Source organism: Desmodus rotundus, chromosome 6 (genome assembly GCF_022682495.2).
Source record: "Desmodus rotundus isolate HL8 chromosome 6, HLdesRot8A.1, whole genome shotgun sequence".
Lineage (NCBI taxonomy): Eukaryota > Metazoa > Chordata > Mammalia > Chiroptera > Phyllostomidae > Desmodus > Desmodus rotundus.
In genome coordinates this window covers 113,426,638-113,446,073 of record NC_071392.1, presented here as the reverse complement: position 1 = coordinate 113,446,073, position 19,436 = coordinate 113,426,638, and the positions used below count along the sequence as shown (strand labels likewise).

Below are 19,436 nucleotides of genomic sequence, written 5' to 3'. Positions count from 1 at the left end.
TAGCCCAGCTCATATGGAGTGTGTTTTACGGAGGAGAGGCTGCACATACTAGGAGTGGGGGATGATTGCTAAGGGCCTTGAATGCCAAGTCAAGATTTCAAACTTGATTTTTCATTTATTGATTTTAAAGAGAGGAAGGGAGAGAGAAACATCAGTTTGTTGTCCTGCTTATTTAGGCATTCATTGGTTGTTTCTCGTATGTTCCCTGACTGGGGATCAAACCTGCAACCTCAGGGTGTGGAACCATGCTGGAACAGACGGAACAGACTGAGCTATACAGCCAGGACCCAGTCAAACTTGATCTTGATACTGAAGGCAGTTCCCAGGATGGGGAGTAGGGCATTGAAGGGTCTTAGCAAAAGGGGTGTGTTCAGGATGGCAATGTTTTGAAAGCCCCCCTGGCTGTTCCCTTATGGGGAATGCACTGTTGAGGGTGGGGTGGGGACAAATAGCCCAAAGAAGAGGTCACCATAGTCTTCCAAGCCAGAGATGATAGTGGCCAAGACCTGGGGAGTAGAGGGACGGCAAGATGGAGATGAAGGGAGCCTTGCTTGGGAGAGTAAAGTAGGCACAGTGTAAAGGCCTAGGGCCCCCCTCTCTGCCCCCACAGCTCCAGCTCAGAGCTGTTCCTCCTGTGGCTCCAACTGCAGCCTCCTGTCCACGGTCCAGCCTGGCAACTGCCTGGCTGCCCACTACCTGCAAGGTATCATTAAAACTGCCTCTGGCCTGGCCCCCAGGCTTGCCTCCAATTCCGTACACTCAGAGATTCCACCTCCTGCACCCTGTGCAGTATTCTCGCTGCCTATTAGCCCCTTACATCCGTCTGGAGACCCTTACTCATCCTTCACAGCTCAAAGGAAACATCACCATCTTCACGATGCCTTCCCCAGCCCGGCAGGACCCTCCCCAGCGCCTCTGAGCCTTCCGCAAGGGAGGGAGGACACGGTCCATCTTACTGACTTTTTATTTTACTGATTTCTTTAGAGAGAGAGAGATCAATTTGTTGTTCCACTTATTTGTACATTAATAGGTTGATACTTGTATATGCCCTGGCCAGGGATCAAACCCACAACCTTGGTGTATCAGGACAACATTCTAACCCGAGGGTCTGGTCCGTGACCTGGTAGGCACCAGGCTGCAAGCAAAAGTTGCCTGAGCTCCACCTCCTGTTATCCTCTCCCTATTTTTTTTAAACGTGTTCAACTTTTGCAACTCTATGGCAGAGTGAGGCAAGCAGAATTTAAGGAGCCACTCCAGAGATGTCAGCTTGATTTCAGCATCTTTGTCCAAAGATGGCAATGGGAAGTTTTTTAGTTTTGAAGGTTGGCTGTGGCTGTGTTTGCGGAGAAAACAAAGGAATTAGAATACAGAACAGAAAGATGATTATTTCTCCTGGGTGGGCTTCTTCTCTAACAGACAGACGCAGAAACCTCTGCAAGCCCACCCAGAGCTGAGTGGGCTCAGGTGCTGGCAGCACTTTCTAGGAAGCAAGTCTGGGAAACAGTGTGGCTGGAGGGCAGGCTGGCATAGCACTGGCCAAGGAGCCACCAGGGAACCCTGCGCTGGTTCCCGGGGGAGCCAGGCCAGTAGGAACAGCTCCGGGTGCCCCTACAAGTCTCAGCCCCCACAGGAGTCACTGGGGGAAAACAACCTCAGGGTAGACTCTGCCTGGAGTCCCAGACGAGGATGTTGGCCCCGAGCTGCTACCATCTGAGCCACGTTCCTGGCCACCCCCAGTGCCCAGCAAGGACCTGGCACCACTGGCCATTCAGGAACATTGGTGAAATGTCACTCAGCCCACTGGCCAGTCCCCCCTCCCCCCCAAGCTTAAAACCTGCCATGGCTTCCAAGCACTGTAGAGGCCCGGTCACCTCCCCACCTTAGCTTCAGCCTCCTTTCCCCTCATCCCAGCCGCAGCCCAGTGCTGGGCTTCTTTCAGTTCAATGAGGCAAGTTCTTTCCCCTCCAAGCCTGAAAAACCCCTGACCGAAGACCCCCCCAGACAAGGCCAGAGGACATCCTGTGCTCTCTTGTGACAGTCACTGCCCTCCATGCCCCAGTCCCTTCCCCCCAGAGGCTGGACAGACAGACTGGGCCTTTACTCCCAGAACTGCTCTATGTCGGGTGGCAGGGGCAGCCCAGAAGGGGGTGAGGAGGGGCAGAGCAGCAGGTTCTCTCCAGGGGCAGGTTTCACAGAACCCAACCATGCTCCCCGCGACCCTGAGAGGGCTCTGTGCTCAGTTCCCAAATCCACTGCACACCCTTCCAGCAAGGTGGGAGGGTGAAGCCAGAACCCCCAGTCAACAGTTGGGGGTGCTGAGAGCACAGACCATATTCACTCCCAGAGCCAGGGCTTGTGGGGGTGAGAGGGTCCTGAATTGATGAAGCTCCCACCACCTGCAGGCAGGGGGGCTTGAGATGAATGGACTGATTTCTGAAGAAAGGCTTCCTGCCCTGAGCTGTGCTCTGAGAGGAAAACCAGCCCCACGGCCTGGCCTGCTTGCCAAGGTAGAGACAGGACGAGATGCCGGAGGTGACCACTGCCTTAATTGTCTCTCTGTGGGGGGGTGTGGGCTGGATTCAGAGGTATCTGGGGACAGCAGGTGACTCGACCCAAATTATTGCTACTTGGCAAGGTCACCTTGGGGCTTCCCATTGTGTGCTGAGTACGGGTGGGCATGAACATGCAAATGATATGCAAATAGCATGCAACCAACCCATGATCTTCCAGATGTCTCTGATGCTGTGGAGGGTGCTGGAAGAGTCAGAAGCCTGCCAGCCCAGGAAGATGATGGGGACACCCAGGTCCTTACCCCACACTGCAGATAGATCCAGCCCACCCAGAGGGGTCAAGGTTCAGGGTAGGGGTGGGGGTCCCTGAGCATCAGTCCTGGTTCTGCTGCTGGTTGAGGAAGAGCAGAAGCTTGGCCCCAAGACAGCAGAAGAAAGCAGGGCACCCACTAGGCAGCCAGACAGCCCAAGGCCCATTCAGAGACAGAAGGGATCTGTCCTGGGTCGTACAGCGAGGCAGGCAGAGGGAGCCAGAATCCAGGTCGCCTGAGCCAAGCAGACACCAGAATGCATCAGAGACCAAAGCTACAAATAAAATACACTGATAAAGAAACAGAAAGCAGGCAGCCCGGTCCCTGATCCCTGGGCCGAGAGACTCCACCGGCTGGGCTGGTCTGAAGGAGGCCTCTGAGAGCCAGGCCCAGGTCAGGAGCAGCAGCGTCCTTGGTCTTGGTGCTGAATTGACTGGTCCAGAAGCTCCTGAAGGAGGCAGGCAGGGCCCCAGGGTCCTTGGCTAATGCAGGTCCGGCTCAGTTATTATTCATAATCCACCAGGAGGCTGGGGGTCAGAGGTTGGGGGTCAGAGGCCATCAGGGGCCCACTGACCCTCCTCAGGACCCAGGGCTATGGAGAGGGTGGGGCTTCAGCACACCTGGGAAGAACACAGTGGTAAGGGTGTCCGGAGCCCGCAGGTGGTCAATGAGGATGCGCTGGAAGGCCTTACTGCAGGCAGACTGCTGGTGCCTGCGGAGAGCCGCGGAGTGGGCCTGGGCTGGTCCCCCAAAGATCAAGGCCACCTGGTTAAGAGCTCCCCGCTCCCTCCCCAGTCCTGCTGCCTGGATTCAGACCCCAGTTCTTCCTTACACTGTCTCAGAGCCTCAGTTTTCTCCTCTGTGAAATGGGACAATAGTGTCTACTGTACCAGGATACTGTGCGGGTTACAGGCAGTAACACGAAGTACTTGGCATGGGATGTGACACAATGGTGAGAGTGCATATTCATTGAGCGCCTACTGTGTACCTGGCTCTCTGTTCAGTTCTTTACACACCATCTCATTCAGCTCCAACAAGGATGGAACTGTTATCACTCCCATTTTGGAAAGGAGGCCACTAGGGCTCAGAGGGGTTAAGTAACTCTCCTGAGGTCACAGCCAATGAATAGGAGAAGAGGATTTGAACCCAGGCCTGACTCACTCCAGGGCCCATAATCTATAAACATTAGCTGTTCAGCCACCATTCATACCTTCTCCAGGAGGCCTCATCCTGCCAGAACTCGTACAGGGTGAAGGAGGCACTGTCTAGCATCTTCTGGGCAGAAACACTGTAGAGCCAAAGAGACGGCCAGGCTAGGTGAGGCCTGGGCTGCCACCGCCACTGCCCACCCAGACGGGGGTTTCTCATGGGAGCCCTAGCCCAAGACGCCCAGCCCCACTGTTCCTCCCTGCTCATGCCCTGGCCCTGGCCGGCCCACCAGGTAGCTAGGGACTCACTGCAGGCAATGGCTCTGGGCCTCTGTGAAGTCCACGTAGCAGCTCAGGGCACGGTGGAAGTCGTGCAGGGCTTCTTCTGCCACCTGCACCTGCCTCTGGGCCACGAGGATACGCTGGCAAGGGAAGCAAGTGAGGGACTGGCTATAGCCTCCAGGAGGACCCCGCCCTGCTTGACCTGCCCCAACCTGGCCCCCGACATCCCCGACTCCATCCCCCTCTCCCTAAGCCCAGGTCACTGCCTTGATCCAGCCATTGTCCTTCTCTCTGGCAGTAAGTCACCACTTCTCACTGCCCCTCCAGCCTCCACCCACACTGCCCAGATCTGGCTTTCAGAAGTGCAGCTAAGGGAAACTGATGCCCAGAGAGGGGCAGTAATTTCCGCGGGGTCACAGAGCAAAGACCACAAGCCAGCCCCTGCCTGCCAGGCCTGGGGGAGAGCACTGGGCCAAGCTGGGAAAGCTCACCGAGTCAAGCCCCTTGGTAAGCTCCTCTTCACGTAGGGGTTCCAGCCGTGGGGACTGTGAGGGACAGAGAGTGTGGGCCAGGCCCCTGGCATGTGGTTGTCTTGGACAGATTCCAGGAAGGCCCACCCCCATGGGGCACTGGCCACTCGGATGCTCACCTTGCACTCGAGTTGGTCGATGAGCTCCTGGAGACGGTTGACCTGGAGCCGCCACTGCATCTCAGCCTCCGAACTGCGCCCTGGGGGTGGGGGCCGCGGGGGAAGTTAGGCTGGGAGGTCTCTCAGGATGAACTGAAGGGCAGTGAAGGAGCAGGCATTGGGGGCACTGCTCTGGACCCTCCTCAGCCAGCCCTCCCACCCACCACAGGCACACCTGTGTCAGAGGAGCCAGGAGACCAGGTGGGTGACCGGCTGATGCTCCGCAAGCCCCTGCGCCCTGCCCGCCGGCTGCCGTGGGGCCTGCTCTGCACCACCGCTCTCTCTTCATCTGACCTAAGGGAAGTGGAGGCTCAGTCCACTGCCGGCAGGCCCTCAGGGACCTCAAAACAGGGTGAGGCCGGGGTGGGGTAAGACAGGCTTCCAGGGACACGCCAGCCACCCTCTCACACATTCTTGGCCTCCCTGCCCCAGAACAAGAATGTGGGCTCCATGCCCTGACTGGTGTGGCTCAGTGGGTTGGTTGGGTGTCTTCCCACAAACCAAAGGGTTGCTAGTTCAATTCCTAATCAGGCCACATGCCTGGGTTGCGGGCCAGGTCCCAGGTCGGGGTGTGTGAGAGGCAACTGATCAATGTTTCACTTTCTTTCTCTTTCTCCCTCCCTTCCACTCTCTCTAGAAATAAATAAGTAAAATCTTACAAAAAGAAAAAAAGAACTTGGGCTCCACGCTGCTGAAACTCCAGAATGCAATCAAAGCTAAGGGACTGGGCCCTGGCTGGTGTGGCTCAGTGGACTGAGTGCCAGTCTATGAAGCCAAAGGTCACTGGTTCGATCCCCAGTCAGGGCACATGCCTGGGTTGTGGCCCAGGTGCCCTGCTGGGGAGTGAAAGAGGCAACCACATACTGATGTTGATGTTTCTCTCCCTCTCTCTCTCCCTCCCTTCCCCTCTCTAAAAGTAAATAAATAAAATCTTTTCTTAAAAAATGTGAAGGGACTGGGAATGTGAGATAATGGGTGTTTGCAAAGTGGACCTGCAGGTGGCAGGGCTCCTCACATACCGTGGCCCACGGGCCTGGGCCTGGGCCTGGGCCTCCAGGGTGTCTGACGCCCCCTCCAGAGAGCTCTGCAGGGCCTGCAGCTGGCTCACCGTCTCCCGCAGTAGGAAGCGTGTCACAAACTGGTCCACTTTGGAGGCCTGCTCGTACTCCTGGGGGCAGAGGGGGCACAGTCAGCACACCTAGCCCCAAGCATATTTTTCTGAGTGGGGAGCCACTGCCCTGCTCCTCCACCCACTCCCCATCAGAGCAACAGTGGCCTGCAGACCTGGCATAAGCAGGAGGGCACAGGGACGGGGTGGGAGCAGGGCCTGGCCTCCCTCCTGGGAATATGAGGCCAACTTACAGGGAGGCATCCATCTGTCATTCCCTGGCCCCAAGGCCACATCCAGACTGGGACCTCCACCTTCAGCCAGTGAAGTCAGTCCCTGCACAGTTAGGCTGGTGGGGGGTTGGGGGTAGGGCAGGTCACAGGACAGCCAAAGACCTATTTTGACGTATGAGGCAAAATGATGGTGTGGTGTGCCCCGTATTCACCAACTGACCACAAATACACAGTCTATGTACGCCTGCATTCACTCATTCATTCACTCATCAATGTAACAAACATTCACCGAGCACCTTTTACCAGGAGCTGCAAACAGAAGATGGCCGGGTTACTTTCATAACACACACACCCCAGCCTATGTAACCAGCCTCTCCTATCCCCTCCCAAGGGCAGAGAGAGACAGGCAAGCCATGTACCAGGCCCTGAGGAGCTGTGTGGTCCAAGTGCCTGCCCTCAATCTACAAGGGGCCCCCAGAGATACCACCCATCAGGGGCTTTGTCTCCTGCCCATGACCTGCCTCAGCTCAGCCACCAGATGGACCCTGCTGGGCAGGCTTGTGAGAAGGTTTAAGCAAGAGAAGCAAGGAGGGTCCTCTCATTCTCCAACAGGCTAATGGCTTCTGTCCTCTGTATAGACTTCTGCCCTACCCTAGTCTTCTTAGTCACACTCAGAGCTCTCTAAAATCCTTCCAAAAAAATTCCCTTTTGGGAACTTAAAATGAGTAGTCAGCCCCAGTAGTGTGGCTTAGTGGATCGAGCGCCGGCCTATGAATCACCGGTTCGATTCCCAGTCAGGGCACATGCCTGGGTTGTGGGCCAGGTCCCCAGCTGGGGGTGTGTGAGAGGCAACCTTTCGATGTTTCTCTTCCTCTCTTCCTCCCTCCATTCCCCTCTCTTTGAAAATAAATTTTAAAAATCTTAAACAAAAGTGATTGGTCAGCTTCTGTTGCTTGCAACCAAAGAACCCCGCTGATATAAGCACCCACTCTGTGCCAGGCCCTATTTCAAGCAGAATTTCATTTAATCCTTGTAACAACTAATTGGCCCCATTTTGCAGATGAGAAGACGGAGAGGCCTAAAGCAGTTGATTACCTTGGCCAAGGTCATGCAACTAGTTAGTGACTGAGCCAGAACTGAAACTCAGGCCACAGAAATTCCTCTGCACTCATCACTAAGCACCGTCACTATTGCACCCGGCCCAATAATGAAACATCACTTCATTTATGAGCACTGGGCCTTTTACAGCTGAGAAACCAAGGCTGGAAGTCACAGAGTGGATACAGCCGAGAGTCACCTGTGGGTTCTGGGAGAACCTCAGTGCCTGGAGCTGGTGAGGTCAACTGATGAGGTCACAATGTGGCCTCTCTGGGACACTGCTAGAGCAGGGGACCCCTAGCCAGAGGGCAGGGCAGAGCAGCGTGGGCTGTGGACCCCAGTGTGGACCAGCCCTGTCATGGGAAACAACAGTTCCCACAAGGGGACCAAAGCGCCCAAACAGGTTGGCAAGGAGAGGCCACTTGATATGAACAAGGCCCACGGGAAACAGCAGTTCTTCAGCCGCCTCTGGCAGAAGCCAGGCCTCTGGGGGTGCCAGGGGGTGAGGGGCAGGTGGGGGTCAGGGGAACACAGACAGGTGGGCTGGAGGGGATGCTGAGGGTGTAGGCCTTGTGGGCCTCAGGGCTCTGGGGTTAGAGAATCCCTCCTGAGGATGACGGTCCCAGAAACCCACATGGGTGTGGATGGCGTCCTAAAAGCCCAAAAGAACGGCAGGGATTCCAGAAACCAGGAGGTGGATGAGACTTGGGAGTCAGAAGGGTGGGCAGGAGAGGATTCTCTCTCACAACCTGGATGAGTGGGTGGAGGTCCCAGCATGGTTGATAGATACCTCTGGGCTATGAGCACCAGCAGTTTCCTTCCCACCCCTCTCCAGTCCCCATTCTCAAAACACGCTACTTCTCCCCTCTTCAAGTGGGAAGACGCTCTGGGTGGGAGTTCCAGCATCAAGGCTGGGAGGGCAGGCAGGGATCCCATAACCGTGGACAGAGCGAGGTCTCGGGTCAGCCTGGGCGGGTGAGGGTTTCCAGGAGACACAGGGGTCCCTGGTGATAGGGCAGGGTGGGGATCCCCCTACCGGGCATATAAGGATGGTGGGAGTTACGGAAACGTAGGGGGCAGAGTCCTGGGAGATAAGACCCGGAGAAGAGGGCAGGGCGTGCTCTTTTCCTTCACACCACTGCCAACCCCACACCAAGACCGTGCTGCTTACCGCCCCCCCCCTCCTTTCCCCCAAGCCACAGCAGCTAGCTGAAGTGGTGGCGGGCCCAGGCGCGGGGCCCAGGAAGCAGAGCGAAGATGCGGTGGACGCCCAGGTGGGCTCCAGAGCGGCGCCACCCATAATGAGACGAGCAGGAGACGGCGCTGAGTTGCCCGAGGGCACGCGCGCAGGAGGCAAAGATCCTGGTCCCACTGCTGTTACTGTACTGGGGCTGCAGGAGGCGGGGTGCTGAGCAGTGGGCGGGACACTGAGCAGTGGGCGGGACAGGGGGTGGGGCCAGTGCGGGGAGCACGACCCAGGCTGTCTGGGGTTGGCAGCGCCTGGTGACCTAGAAAGAGGCCCACTCTACCTAGGCGTGTACGCTCAAGTGGCACCTCTGCCCTCGCCCTTGGCTCTGAGCGTCTGGCCCGGACCTCCAGTCCCTCAACCCCCAAACCCCGGCCCCGGCCCCGGCCCAATAAAGAGTACATAGCAACCCTGGCTCCTGCGAGCTTTGTTTGAGGTGTCTGGGTGCGAGAGCGAGACAGGGATAGACAGGCGGATTGAGGACTGAGCAACAGCCATGGTCTGGAGCCAATCAATTTCTCCTTCCATGTGACCCAACGGTCAAAACCTTGCCCCTGGGGAGGAGGACACCCTGCCACAGTGCAGAAAGGAGGCTGTTTCCCCTCACCCCCACAACTCCTGGCCTAGGTCATACCTCGCCAGGTCTGCAGGCCCCAGGCAGGTGAGCTTGGGTGAACCCAGTCCTGGCCATAATGGGAGGAGAGGCCTGCTTCAGCAGAAGCACAGCATCTCCAAGAGCCCCCAGCATTCACAAATCATCCTCAAGCAGAAGGAGGGTCCCAGGCAAACAGCCACCACCTTGGAGAAGAACTATAAGGGTCCTTACTGTCAGCAGGGGTGGAGCCTGAGACTCATTCTGCTTGCGAAAGCTCCCGAGAGGAACCGGGGTTCTGGGCCTCTTGACCTCTCACTGCTATCCCACTCTGCTTGGGAACCCACAAGGCAACTAGTCACTTGTCTCCCAGCCTACCCTGCCCCATCCCCTTCTCCCCATTGCAGCCAAAAGCTTCTTCAAAACCGCTCATCTGTCTGTAGGACAGCTTGTAATTTCACACTGGTTCTCCACTGCCCACAGGGAATCGCCCAAACCTATTGCTGAAATGCACAGTCCCAGCCCCCAGTGTGTCTTCCTCTCCAGGTCTTCTCAGCAACGTCTACCCTCACCCCTGCTCTGGCCATATCTCCAATGTGAAGCCCCCCTCCCTAATTCACCCACAAGAGGCCCAGCATGTTTTCTGTACACAGCTGCTTCTCGTCACTGTCCCAGGTCCCAAACCCAGTTCCAGAACCTGGAGCCTCTGCAGCCTTTCCCAATCTGTAGCCTGCTTTCCACTTGTGACCAACCTTAGAATGCCCCTTCTGGGGGCAGATGCAGCAGGTGAAGGTCCCAGCTCACTAAAGCCCTAAGCCCAGCTTCTGCTAAAGATGCACTTTGGTCACCATCAATGTCCCCTCCATAGTGCCTACGTCATACCGGAGGTCGCACGACCCATAGCACCTCCCCTGACGCTTATAAGAACTGACACTTCCCTACTATCCACATGGTTAGTCAGGCAACTCTGCTCTGCAGTGTGGCCACGTGTCCTGGCCACAAACCACTGGCCCAAGCCGGCAGCAGCCCCTCCCTGGGACAGTGTAGATCAGGAGCTACATGAACGTGCACGGGCTGAAGCCACTCTTCAGAATAAAAACTGTGCAGAGTCACTACACATTCTGCATTCCCCACAGCTCTGCTTCCAGTCTGTCCCTGAAGCCTGATTTCACCCTTGCCTTTGGAATTCATAACACACACAAGGTCCTTGAATTAAAATCCCTATTTTAGCTCACACTCATGTGAGTGGGTCTTCAACTTGCAACCAAATGTTCCTAAAGAGAACAATGAGATTCTGTAGAGACCAAAAGTGGCCTCTTTTCTGTGTGTGTGTGTGTGCATGTGCATGCGAGGATTACTAACTTTTGGAGGAAGAAACTGAGCTCAGAGATTAGCACTTGCTTGCATAGTGAGTCAGCTTCAGATCTGAGTCACAAAGGCCCACAGGTGGGTCCATAGGTGGAAGCCCCTGGAGTTAAGAGTACCTCTGTGGGCACCCGGGCCCCTCAGAGATTAGCACACATACTCAGAGTGGCTGTAGATCTGGGATTAGGAGCTTTCTCTTCAGCATTGAGAGGGGAGGAACCCCACATTTGGCCAGAGTACATCTGATAATCCGAAGTGGTTTGGGGAAGGAATCAGATTGGTTGTGCTGGGAAGCTGCAACCAGATTCCTGCCCCAGGAGAGAGGACGGGTCCAGGGTGTTTTCATTGGAGGAGAGAGTTGCGGAAGCAGAAGTGCAGCAGGTGCTGAGGACTGAGATCACAATTGGATCCAAGTTCTTTTCCCTGTTGCTCTGACGACCCCTCCCATCTCCACAAACAGGAACTACTTCTGTCAAGCTTAGGGGAGAGGTCCAAGGGCTCAAGGACTAGCCTGGACTTCTGGGTCCCGGGGCCATATATGTCTGGACAACATTGCCACAAGGCCCCTTCCTTCTCAAAGCTGCTGCTGACGGCTTCTCAATATCTGAAAGGGTTTGGCCCGGCCCGCTCATCATCCACCTCTGCAAGGGCCAAGGGAGCGGAGCCGCAGAGCAGAAGCCAGTCAGTCCTCAGAGGGTGGGGCCTAGTGCAAAGTTGAGCCTGAGGTGGATGGAGAGGGCAAGTAACTGCTGGAGCCCAGCGAGAGAGGAAACTGACGCTTGAACCAGAGGTGGGCCCGCAGGCCCAAGGGCGGAGCCAAAGCCGAAGAGAGTCCACTCCGGCCAGAAATAGCGAACCTCAGGACCAGAGGGCGGAGCCAAGAATCCGGAGAGTACTGATCTAGTCCAGCAAGGTGGGGATTTAGGCCCAAGAGGCAGAGCCAAGAGCTGAAAAGCGGGCCTTCCTCTAGGCCTGCTGGGACAGACGACCGAGCCTCTGGGGCGGAACTGAGCCTGGAAGGTGGCGTCGGTATCTGCGTCCGGGAGCCGCCGGATCCACCGGCCGCTCTCGCAGGGCCGCATAGCAGTGGTGGTGGACCAGGGCTCAGGCTTCACCAAGGCGGGCTTCGCAGGCGAGAACCAGCCGCGTCTGGTGCTGAAGAGCTCCAGCCTAGTGCCCAGCTGGGACCGGCCCGTGCTGCCCGGAGCGCCAGGCTGCGAGCTGGCCGGCGGTGTGGCTCGGGCGCACCCCATCAAGCATGGCGTGGTGGTGGACTGGGAGGCGCTGGAGGGGCTCTGGGAACGCCTGCTGGTGGGCGGTTTGCGGGTGTGCCCAGAGCAGTGGCCCGTGCTGGTGAGCGATTCGCCGTCTGCACCGCCCTCAAACCGCGAGAGGGTGGCCGAGCTGCTGTTTGAGGCTCTGGAAGTGCCCGCGTGCCACATGGCGAGCACCGCGTTGTTGGCTCTCTGCTCCACGGGCGCGTTCAGTGGGCTGGCCGTGGAGGCAGGCGCGGGTGTGTGCCACGCCACGCCCGTCTATGCGGGCCACTCGTGGCACAAGGCCACCTTCCGGCTGGAGGTGGCAGGCACCACCCTGTCGCGCTACCTGCGGGACCTGCTGGTGGCAGCGTGCCCGGATCTACTGCTGCAGACCGTACCCCGAAAGGCCATCACACACCTCAAGAAGCGCTGCTGCTACGTGTCGCTGGACTTTGAGGGTGACCTCCATAACCCTGCCCGCCACCATCCAACCAGTTTCTGCTTAGGCAACGGATGCTCTGTCTGCCTCAGCAGCGAGCGCTTCCGCTGCCCTGAACCCATCTTTCAGCCTGGTCTGCTAGGCCACACTGAGCCAGGACTGCCCACACTGGCCTTCTGGGCACTGCAGAGCGTGCCTGGAACACTGCGGAGGAGGCTGGCTGACACTGTGGTGCTGGCCGGCGGCTCCACACTTTTCCCTGGTTTCCCTGAGCGCCTGGAGAGGGAGCTGGAAGCCCGGTGCCGGCAGAATGGCTATGGGGCACTGCAGCCACACCTAGTGGCCAAGCCTGGGCGCGGCACAGCAGTGTGGACAGGTGGCTCCATGGTGGCCTCATTTCACAACTTCCAACGCCACTGGATGACCCGGGCCATGTACCAGGAGTGTGGCTCCAGGCTGGTGCGTAAAGTCTTCGACTGAGTCACACTGGACTGGAAGAGGTGGTGCTACCAGGGGGCTGCAGAGGCAGAGGCTTAGTGGGCTGAGCTGAAGCTCTATCAGAGGCACAGAGTGCCAGATAAAAGTCTCAGATGACTGGAGTTGGCAGAGTCAACGTGTGGTGATGGGTCACCCCCTATCCCTTTCTGGGCCAGAAGGAGGGGGTCTGGGGCCCTCCTGTGACCTGCAGTTTGAATTCTTCCTAACCAGTGCCAGCTCAGAGAATGCCTGTTCAGCTGTGCACACCCAGGGCCCTGTTTCCATGGCAATAAGGAAGGTGATGACCATACTTGTGTATGGGCCATAGATACGGAAGTTGCTGCAACACTCCAACCCCTCATACTGTGCCATTCGGATTCCCATCCCATGCCAGACCCCAAGGAGCGACCCTTTGAAAAGCTACTGTATCCCACATGAAAGCAACTGGAGGGGTAGCACTGCCCTCAGCTGATCATCCACTGGCTGAAGGTGTCAGTTTCCCCTTCTATGAAAAATCCCAGGCTTGCTCACTGCTCCCTCTTTTCCCCCTTATTCAGAGCTGTGGGCCAAAGGGAAGTGGAGAGACATCTCTTAAAAGGAACACACAAAGGCAAGGGCAGCTTGTGGGTTTTTTGAAGTCACCATATAAAGGCGTGAAGCAATGGCTGTGAGTACTGTTTATGCTTGTGCACACACATCCCCATGTGCACACAAATGTGGGTGCACACCTGCCTGCTGACTCCAAAACGTCCTCCAGCCAGGCTCTGCCCCCACTAGGCTCTGCACACCAGCACGGGCCTGTGGACACACTCACAAGCACACCACACCCCAGGCCATCCCTACTGGGTCTTAGGCTTGATATCCCATAATAGTTAGTTCTGGCCAATAATAAAAACAGTAGAAGCAGCATCTCCAGGTATTAAGCACTTACTGTGTGCCAGGCATAGTTCTGGATGTTGGAGAGAAGACAGACAAAATCCCTGCCTTCATTCTCATTTAATTGTCGCAGTGTATGGAGGCAGGCTCTACTTTTATCCCCACTTTACAGATGAGGGAACCGAGGCCCAGAGAGGGAAAAGTGCACAAACAGAAAGTGGGAGAGCCAGGATTTGAACCCATCCCTCTAGGTCCATAGCCCTAAGACAGTGGAGGCTCGCACAGCACAGCAGGGCTCATTTTGGGCCCTCCACCCATCCTATCAGCTCTCACTCACCAACTTGGTGGCATCCATGGCGGTGAGCACTGCCCGGTTCAGGGACTCCAGCGCAGCCAGCACAGGCCGGTAGACGCCCAGGTGCTCTGAGAAGTAGTCTGTGGGCAGAGGGGATGTGCCAAGGGTCTGCCCTCCTCCCCATCTACCCAACCCAGAACTCGTCCAGAGCCAACCAGGCCCCATACTGTGACCCCAGCCCATCCTACTCGGTTGGGAGACCAGCGAACTCGGTTGGGAGACCAGCGACACACCCATCTGCCCAGAAGTGCCAGGAGACAAGAGCTCCAGTGGGCCTACTCACCGCACAGTTTCTCCGTTTCCAGGTTGCTGCAGGGAAAAGAGAAGGCACCCTTCAGTCTCTCACATTTGAGCCCAGTGAACTGGCACTCCAAAGCCCGCCTTCCTCTCCCCTCCCCCTAGCTCAGCCTGACAAGGTGGCAACTCCTGCCTCTCCTCCAGGTTAAGTTGCTCGGTGGGCAGACATTGTGGGGTGGGGGTGAGGGAAGGATACTACTGCCCCATTAAACACTCTCTGAGGGCAAAAACTCTTGGTCTCCAAGGAAATTTCAGGCCAGGAGAAACAGATGGGGACACAGGCCAGAGAGGAGTGGTCAGAGCTGGGAATGGAAAGCCAGAGCTTGGAAAATACAGAGAAGGCATGGGGTATTACTTGGTAGGTCAGGGAGGGCTTCCTGGAGGAGTGGCTGCCTATGCCAGGCCTTGAAGGACAAGGAATTTGACTGGACTGTCTTGGGGGAGGGGCAGGGTCAAAGGGTCCAGCCCAAGCCTCAGGATCGGGGGTTGGGGGCATGGGGACCTTGAATGTTGATTCAGAATCTCAAATTTATTCTAAGGAGATGAGGGAGGAAGGGAGGTGAGAGGGAGGGACAGCTGTGTATGTGCTGTGCCCCTGTGAGGAAGCATGGGGAGGAAAGCATGCAAACTCATGCTAAGGCCTGTAGATGTGGGAGCGCATGTGGGGAGGTATTGTGCGCATTCATGCACCTGCATCCATGAGTGGAAGCAGGCAGGGCCCAGCTGTCCCCAAGCATCCTCTGATCCCTGCAGGAAGCGGGATTGGGGGGGTGCGTGTGGGCCGAACCATGGGTAGTGACTCAGGCCTGGCTATTTTAGGGTCCCAGTTGGAAGCAGTGTGATGGGCAAGGCTGGAGCCAGGGAGGTGGTGAGTGGGTGGGAAAAACTTGGCACTAGGCCCTGGCACCCCTCTCCCTACCTCCCCCCACTTTTTGTCCTCTATAAGGAACCAAAGCAGCAGGGGACTCAGTGGGGTACAGACAACCAGGCCTTAATCTTTCCATGGCTCTTCCTTCTCCCTCCCTCTTGTACTCACTCGGTGGAATGTCCATCAATGCCGCTGAACAGCTCTCGCAGCTCCCCAGGGCTGAGGACCCCATCGGCAAAGTAATTCTGGAATTCCTCAAATGAGAGCTTACCATCATCTGACAGGTGGGCAGGAAGCAGAGTCAATATCCCTGACCTCTGGCTGCACCCCGCCCACCAGGTCCAGGTCCCCCAAAGGCTTCATAGCATCCTTTCATACCCACCCAGCCAGGTAGAATGGGATTCTGAGCTTGGCGGGGGAGCTGGCTGTTGGGGACAAAAGGGCTGGAGTCTCTGGAAATGCCCACGTAAGGCAATAGGGACCCCTTTGCCTGCACCCAAGGGACAGGGCATTACACACGTGGAATTGGGTAGGGACAAAATAAATATTTGCCATATGAGGAAACAAATGAACAACAGCCAGGGACACAGCCAGATCATGGCAAGGTCTAGACATCCCTTGGAGAACTTGGGGGCTGGGACTCTGCCCCACATGCTGGCCAGCCTGGCCCCAGGGTAGAGGGAACCTTTGTGCTGCAGACCCAGGCCCTTTCCTAAGAAGCCACAGGGAGGCTGATGAAACCTTCCTAAGGGTTGGGGCCTCTGTAAGAAGCAGCTGCTCTGACCAGTGTGGCTCAGTTGGTTGGGCATCATCCTGCAAAGCGAAAGGTCGCCAGTTCGATTCCCAGTCAGGGCACATGCCTGGGTTGCGGGTTTGGTCTCCGGTTGGGGCCCATGTGAGAAGCAACAAATCGATGTTTCTCTCCCTCTCCTTCTCCCTCCCTTCCCCTCTCTAAAAAATAATGAAAAAAAGAAAGAGAAGCAGCAGCCAGCTGGTCCCAGAGGGAATGACCTTCTTGTCATGGGGCCTGTAGCAGAGGCTGAGAGCACTTAAGTGGGGTGACTAAGGACACTAGGGGTCTGGCCTGTAATGTCTCTAAGCAGGGGGATCAGACAGACTATGCATCTCGGTCAATGGGCTGCGACGATGGTCCCCACCACTTTGAAGAGACCCAAGGAGAAGAGCTGAAGGGTGGGGACACAATCCAATCTCAAGGAGGCTGAAACACAAGAGGGTCTGAAGACCCCAGATAGAAGGCCTCAGCTCAGACACTCACCTGGACAATCAGGGTACACTGGGCTGTTCGGGGTCCTTTATGGGCAGGAACCTGCTTGCTTACAGGGTGCCCTGCTTCAGGGTTTTCCCGGACCAGGGTCTGAGACTGCCCGGGACCCAGAGCAGACAGAGCTGACTTCCTGGAGCCGGCTGTCTCATGCCTAGGCCCTCCCTGGGTCCAGATGGTTGATCATATGGAGAGTTACTGAACCCTCTAAAAATCTAAGAGTAAAATCCCCCACAGGGCCTCATCTCTATTAGCCCACACTTCCCAGCCTCTCACACGGGAAGCCTGGGACCAAGAATCACGCAGACCTGGATTCAAGGTCCACCACTTAAAGGCTGTGTTACCTCAGTCAACCAGCTTCACCTCTCTTGGCCCCTAATCCTTTGTCTGTGAAATGGGGTGAAGAATACAAGGTCATATACAGGGAGGTACCCACCACTGTGCCAGGGCAGTGCATGAAAGCAAGCCTGTACTTTCAGCCTCTGATTAAACCATATTCCCTCCACTCCATCCTGCCAAACCTGACTCAAAACAGCACTTCCTCTGGGAAGGATGCCTTGATTGATTCTCTTGATTTGAATCCCCCGAGATTTTCCTCCATTCTAGGCTGCACCCCCAAACCCCCACCCAGCCTCCATGATGTCCCCGACCCCCCACCCCCACCCCACTGTGGGACTCAGGGGAAGCCACACTCACCATTCTTGTCTGCTCTTCGAAAAACCTAGAGGACGAAGGGGCATGGATAGGAGCTGAGTGGGGTCTGGGAGGTAAGAGGCCCCCCCACCCAACTCAACAGGGCTCCAGCTGGCTAGCTTGCCCTGTGCCTAGCCTTTCCTCCTGCCCAGCTCAGCCCTACAGGAGCTTTCCAATGAAGGGAGCAGAGGAAGAGCACACAGCAGGTCCAACTGCTTGCTCACTTCTCCTGCAGGGCCTGGCCTCTAGGGGGGTACTCTAGGCCAGTTCCCTGCACCCCCATCTCCTACACTAAGTCTATCCTGATTTCCGTCTGATGCATCAGCCCTTGGCACAGTCCCAGCTTGAGGAAGGTAGGGAGATGGGCCAAATATGGCCTAAGAATCCTGGGCAACTCTCCCAGACCTGAACCCTCAACTCTGCGGTGTGGCCACGGTCCATCCCAAACTCTGCCCATCCTTGTGCGCTTGTCCTTCCTTTGCGGGTGCCTACGTGTTCAGCCTAGGATGTAGGAGAGCAGGCTGGAGTTAACCCTTCCAGGACTGGGGCTTGCCCTGAGGCTGACTCAGTGTGTGAGTGTGTGCATCTGTGCGTGCAGAGGGCAATGAGGGTGGCCGTAGGCAAGGGTGGATGAACTGTGTTTAGGGAGGAGCAGAGGCAAAGAGCAACAGAGGCAGGTAAACAGAGGAGCAGGGTCAAGACATGGTCCTGCCTCTCCCAGGGACCAAAGTCACCCAAAGCCGCCCAGCAAAGGAGACCAGCAGCCAGCAAGGATGGGCAGGCCAAAGCGTGGACAGAGCCCCTATCAGCTCCAGGGGTTAATGCCACTCCCCTCTGCCTGTTTTCTCAGTGTAGGTGGGGCTCAGGGATGAAACTAACTACTAACCAGAAGCCTGACTCAGAGAAGGTCTGTCACTGGCTTGAGGTCAGACAGCAGCCCAGTGCGGCCTGGCTGGGGCAGATAGAGATACTGGTGGTGCTAAGCTGGAAATGAGGACACCAGGGGCAGTTGTTCCATCTGGAAAATGGGAGGGTCAGGTCCCTTTCTAGTCTGGACTATGGTCAAGGTGCTGAGTCACTGGGAGATAGAGGGGAGCGGACAGGAGTATAGCCTTTCCCACAGGCAGGAACCTCTAGGGGTACGAGTATGAGCGGGCCAGGTCGGGACTGAGCACTGGGGTGAAAGGTGGGAAAGGGGCTTAGGGCAGTAAGCCAGGCCAGGCTGCTCCACGCTGGTGCCCATGGAGGCGGTAGGCCACCAGCCACCACAAGAGTGTACAGACCACAGAGGATGATTGTGGGCAGCCTTGACCAACCTCGGGACCCCACAGCCCCTGGGTCAGGTTTAGGGGACTCTACGGTCAGCGTTGGGTCTTGTTCTTCCAGGCCTCCCGGCTGGATCAGCCCAGCCAGGCGCTGCCATGGAGGAGTATTGCAACTGCCCCTGTGGTCAAGTGTTGATAACCTCCACCCCGCCAGAAACATAGATGGGGTGGGTTCAGGGGACAGGGGGCACAGGGGCAGTGACACTGAACCAAAGATAAGGAGGTGAGAAAAAATGAGGGACAGAACGAGACACAGTGGCAACGGGGTAAAGAAGGGAGAACGGACACAGAGACAGCAGAGTCAGAGAAACACAGTGAGAGAGACAGGGCCCCAGAGACCTGGAGGGAGTGACACTGACAGAGACTGGGAAAAGGCGGCGAGAGACAAGCCAGTAGACACGATGAGAGACAGAGCTCTGCGAGACAGGGAGAGGTAAGATCTGGAGAGAGCCCACCAGACACCTTGAACCCCCAGGGGCGGAGAGCCAACGCCCCCTGCCCGCTCCGCACTCACATCCTGGAACAGCGCGTGTCCCGCAGAACCAGCGGCTGGCGTGGGGAGTCGCGGGGGCTGAGGCGCGGGCTGCTGGATCAGGCACACGGTGAGCAGCCCCGCGCACGCCATGGCGCCACCACCGCTAGGGTCCAGCTGGGCTGAGGATCCAGGATCTAGATACCACTGCCGCGCTGCCGCCAGACTGGGGAAATTGGGAGGGGCTCCCGCCTATCGGACGCCAGTGTGTATCCCAAGGCCCCGCCCCTGAAACTCCGCCCCCTGCCAACAGCACACTGAGACTCTTCCCCACCCGCCGGAGCCCTCCACAAGCCCCTGCAAGGCCTGTTTCCCAGTCTGGCAAAGGGGAGCGAACTGGTTAGAGATGCACAATGGAGACGCCTAACACTGCCCTTCAAGGTTCTTCCAGAGGCTTCCAGAGGGGTGGCTACTGCTAGGGAACCACGCAAGGAATCTTTCCCATTGGGAAC

At 57.0% G+C, this 19,436-nt stretch overlaps 3 protein-coding genes across 3 annotated transcripts in view; 2 read left to right on the top strand and 1 right to left on the bottom strand.

Moving 5' to 3' along the window:
- The window catches only part of CBFA2T2 (CBFA2/RUNX1 partner transcriptional co-repressor 2), a 146,969-nt gene extending 141,835 nt beyond the window's left edge, over positions 1 to 5,134 (top strand). The window contains exon 13 of the transcript XR_008427068.2: positions 5,109 to 5,134. The gene's annotated coding sequence lies outside the window, so the exon portion shown is untranslated. The remainder of the gene's footprint in view (positions 1 to 5,108) is intronic.
- Positions 951 to 19,139, bottom strand: NECAB3 (N-terminal EF-hand calcium binding protein 3). The gene is made up of 13 exons (XM_024559837.4): positions 18,967 to 19,139; positions 17,131 to 17,155; positions 15,321 to 15,429; positions 14,271 to 14,296; positions 13,970 to 14,067; positions 5,959 to 6,107; positions 5,115 to 5,233; positions 4,901 to 4,980; positions 4,743 to 4,796; positions 4,279 to 4,391; positions 4,032 to 4,109; positions 3,442 to 3,533; positions 951 to 3,348 (listed from the first exon to the last, which is right to left on the bottom strand). The coding sequence occupies exons 1-13, from the start codon at positions 19,075 to 19,077 to the stop codon at positions 3,320 to 3,322; spliced, it is 1,083 nt and encodes a 360-aa protein (XP_024415605.1). The 5' UTR covers positions 19,078 to 19,139; the 3' UTR covers positions 951 to 3,319.
- On the top strand, positions 11,901 to 13,029 carry ACTL10 (actin like 10). Its single transcript, XM_053926571.2, has one exon. It carries the CDS (start codon positions 12,022 to 12,024, stop codon positions 12,757 to 12,759), a length of 738 nt encoding a protein of 245 aa, XP_053782546.2. The 5' UTR covers positions 11,901 to 12,021; the 3' UTR covers positions 12,760 to 13,029.
- Positions 19,140 to 19,436: the final 297 nt, after the last annotated feature.

Coding starts and splice junctions, on each gene's coding strand:
- ACTL10 (XM_053926571.2), top strand. CDS start 12,022: ATGGCGAGCACCGCGTTGTTGGCTCTCTGCTCCACGGGCGCGTTCAGT.
- NECAB3 (XM_024559837.4), bottom strand. CDS start 19,077: ATGGCGTGCGCGGGGCTGCTCACCGTGTGCCTGATCCAGCAGCCCGCG. Junction 15,430..17,130: donor TCGAAGAGCAGACAAGAATG/GTGAGTGTGGCT, acceptor CCCACCTGTCAG/ATGATGGTAAGCTCTCATTT. Junction 4,981..5,114: donor TCCTGGCTCCTCTGACACAG/GTGTGCCTGTGG, acceptor CCCCACCCCCAG/GGCGCAGTTCGGAGGCTGAG.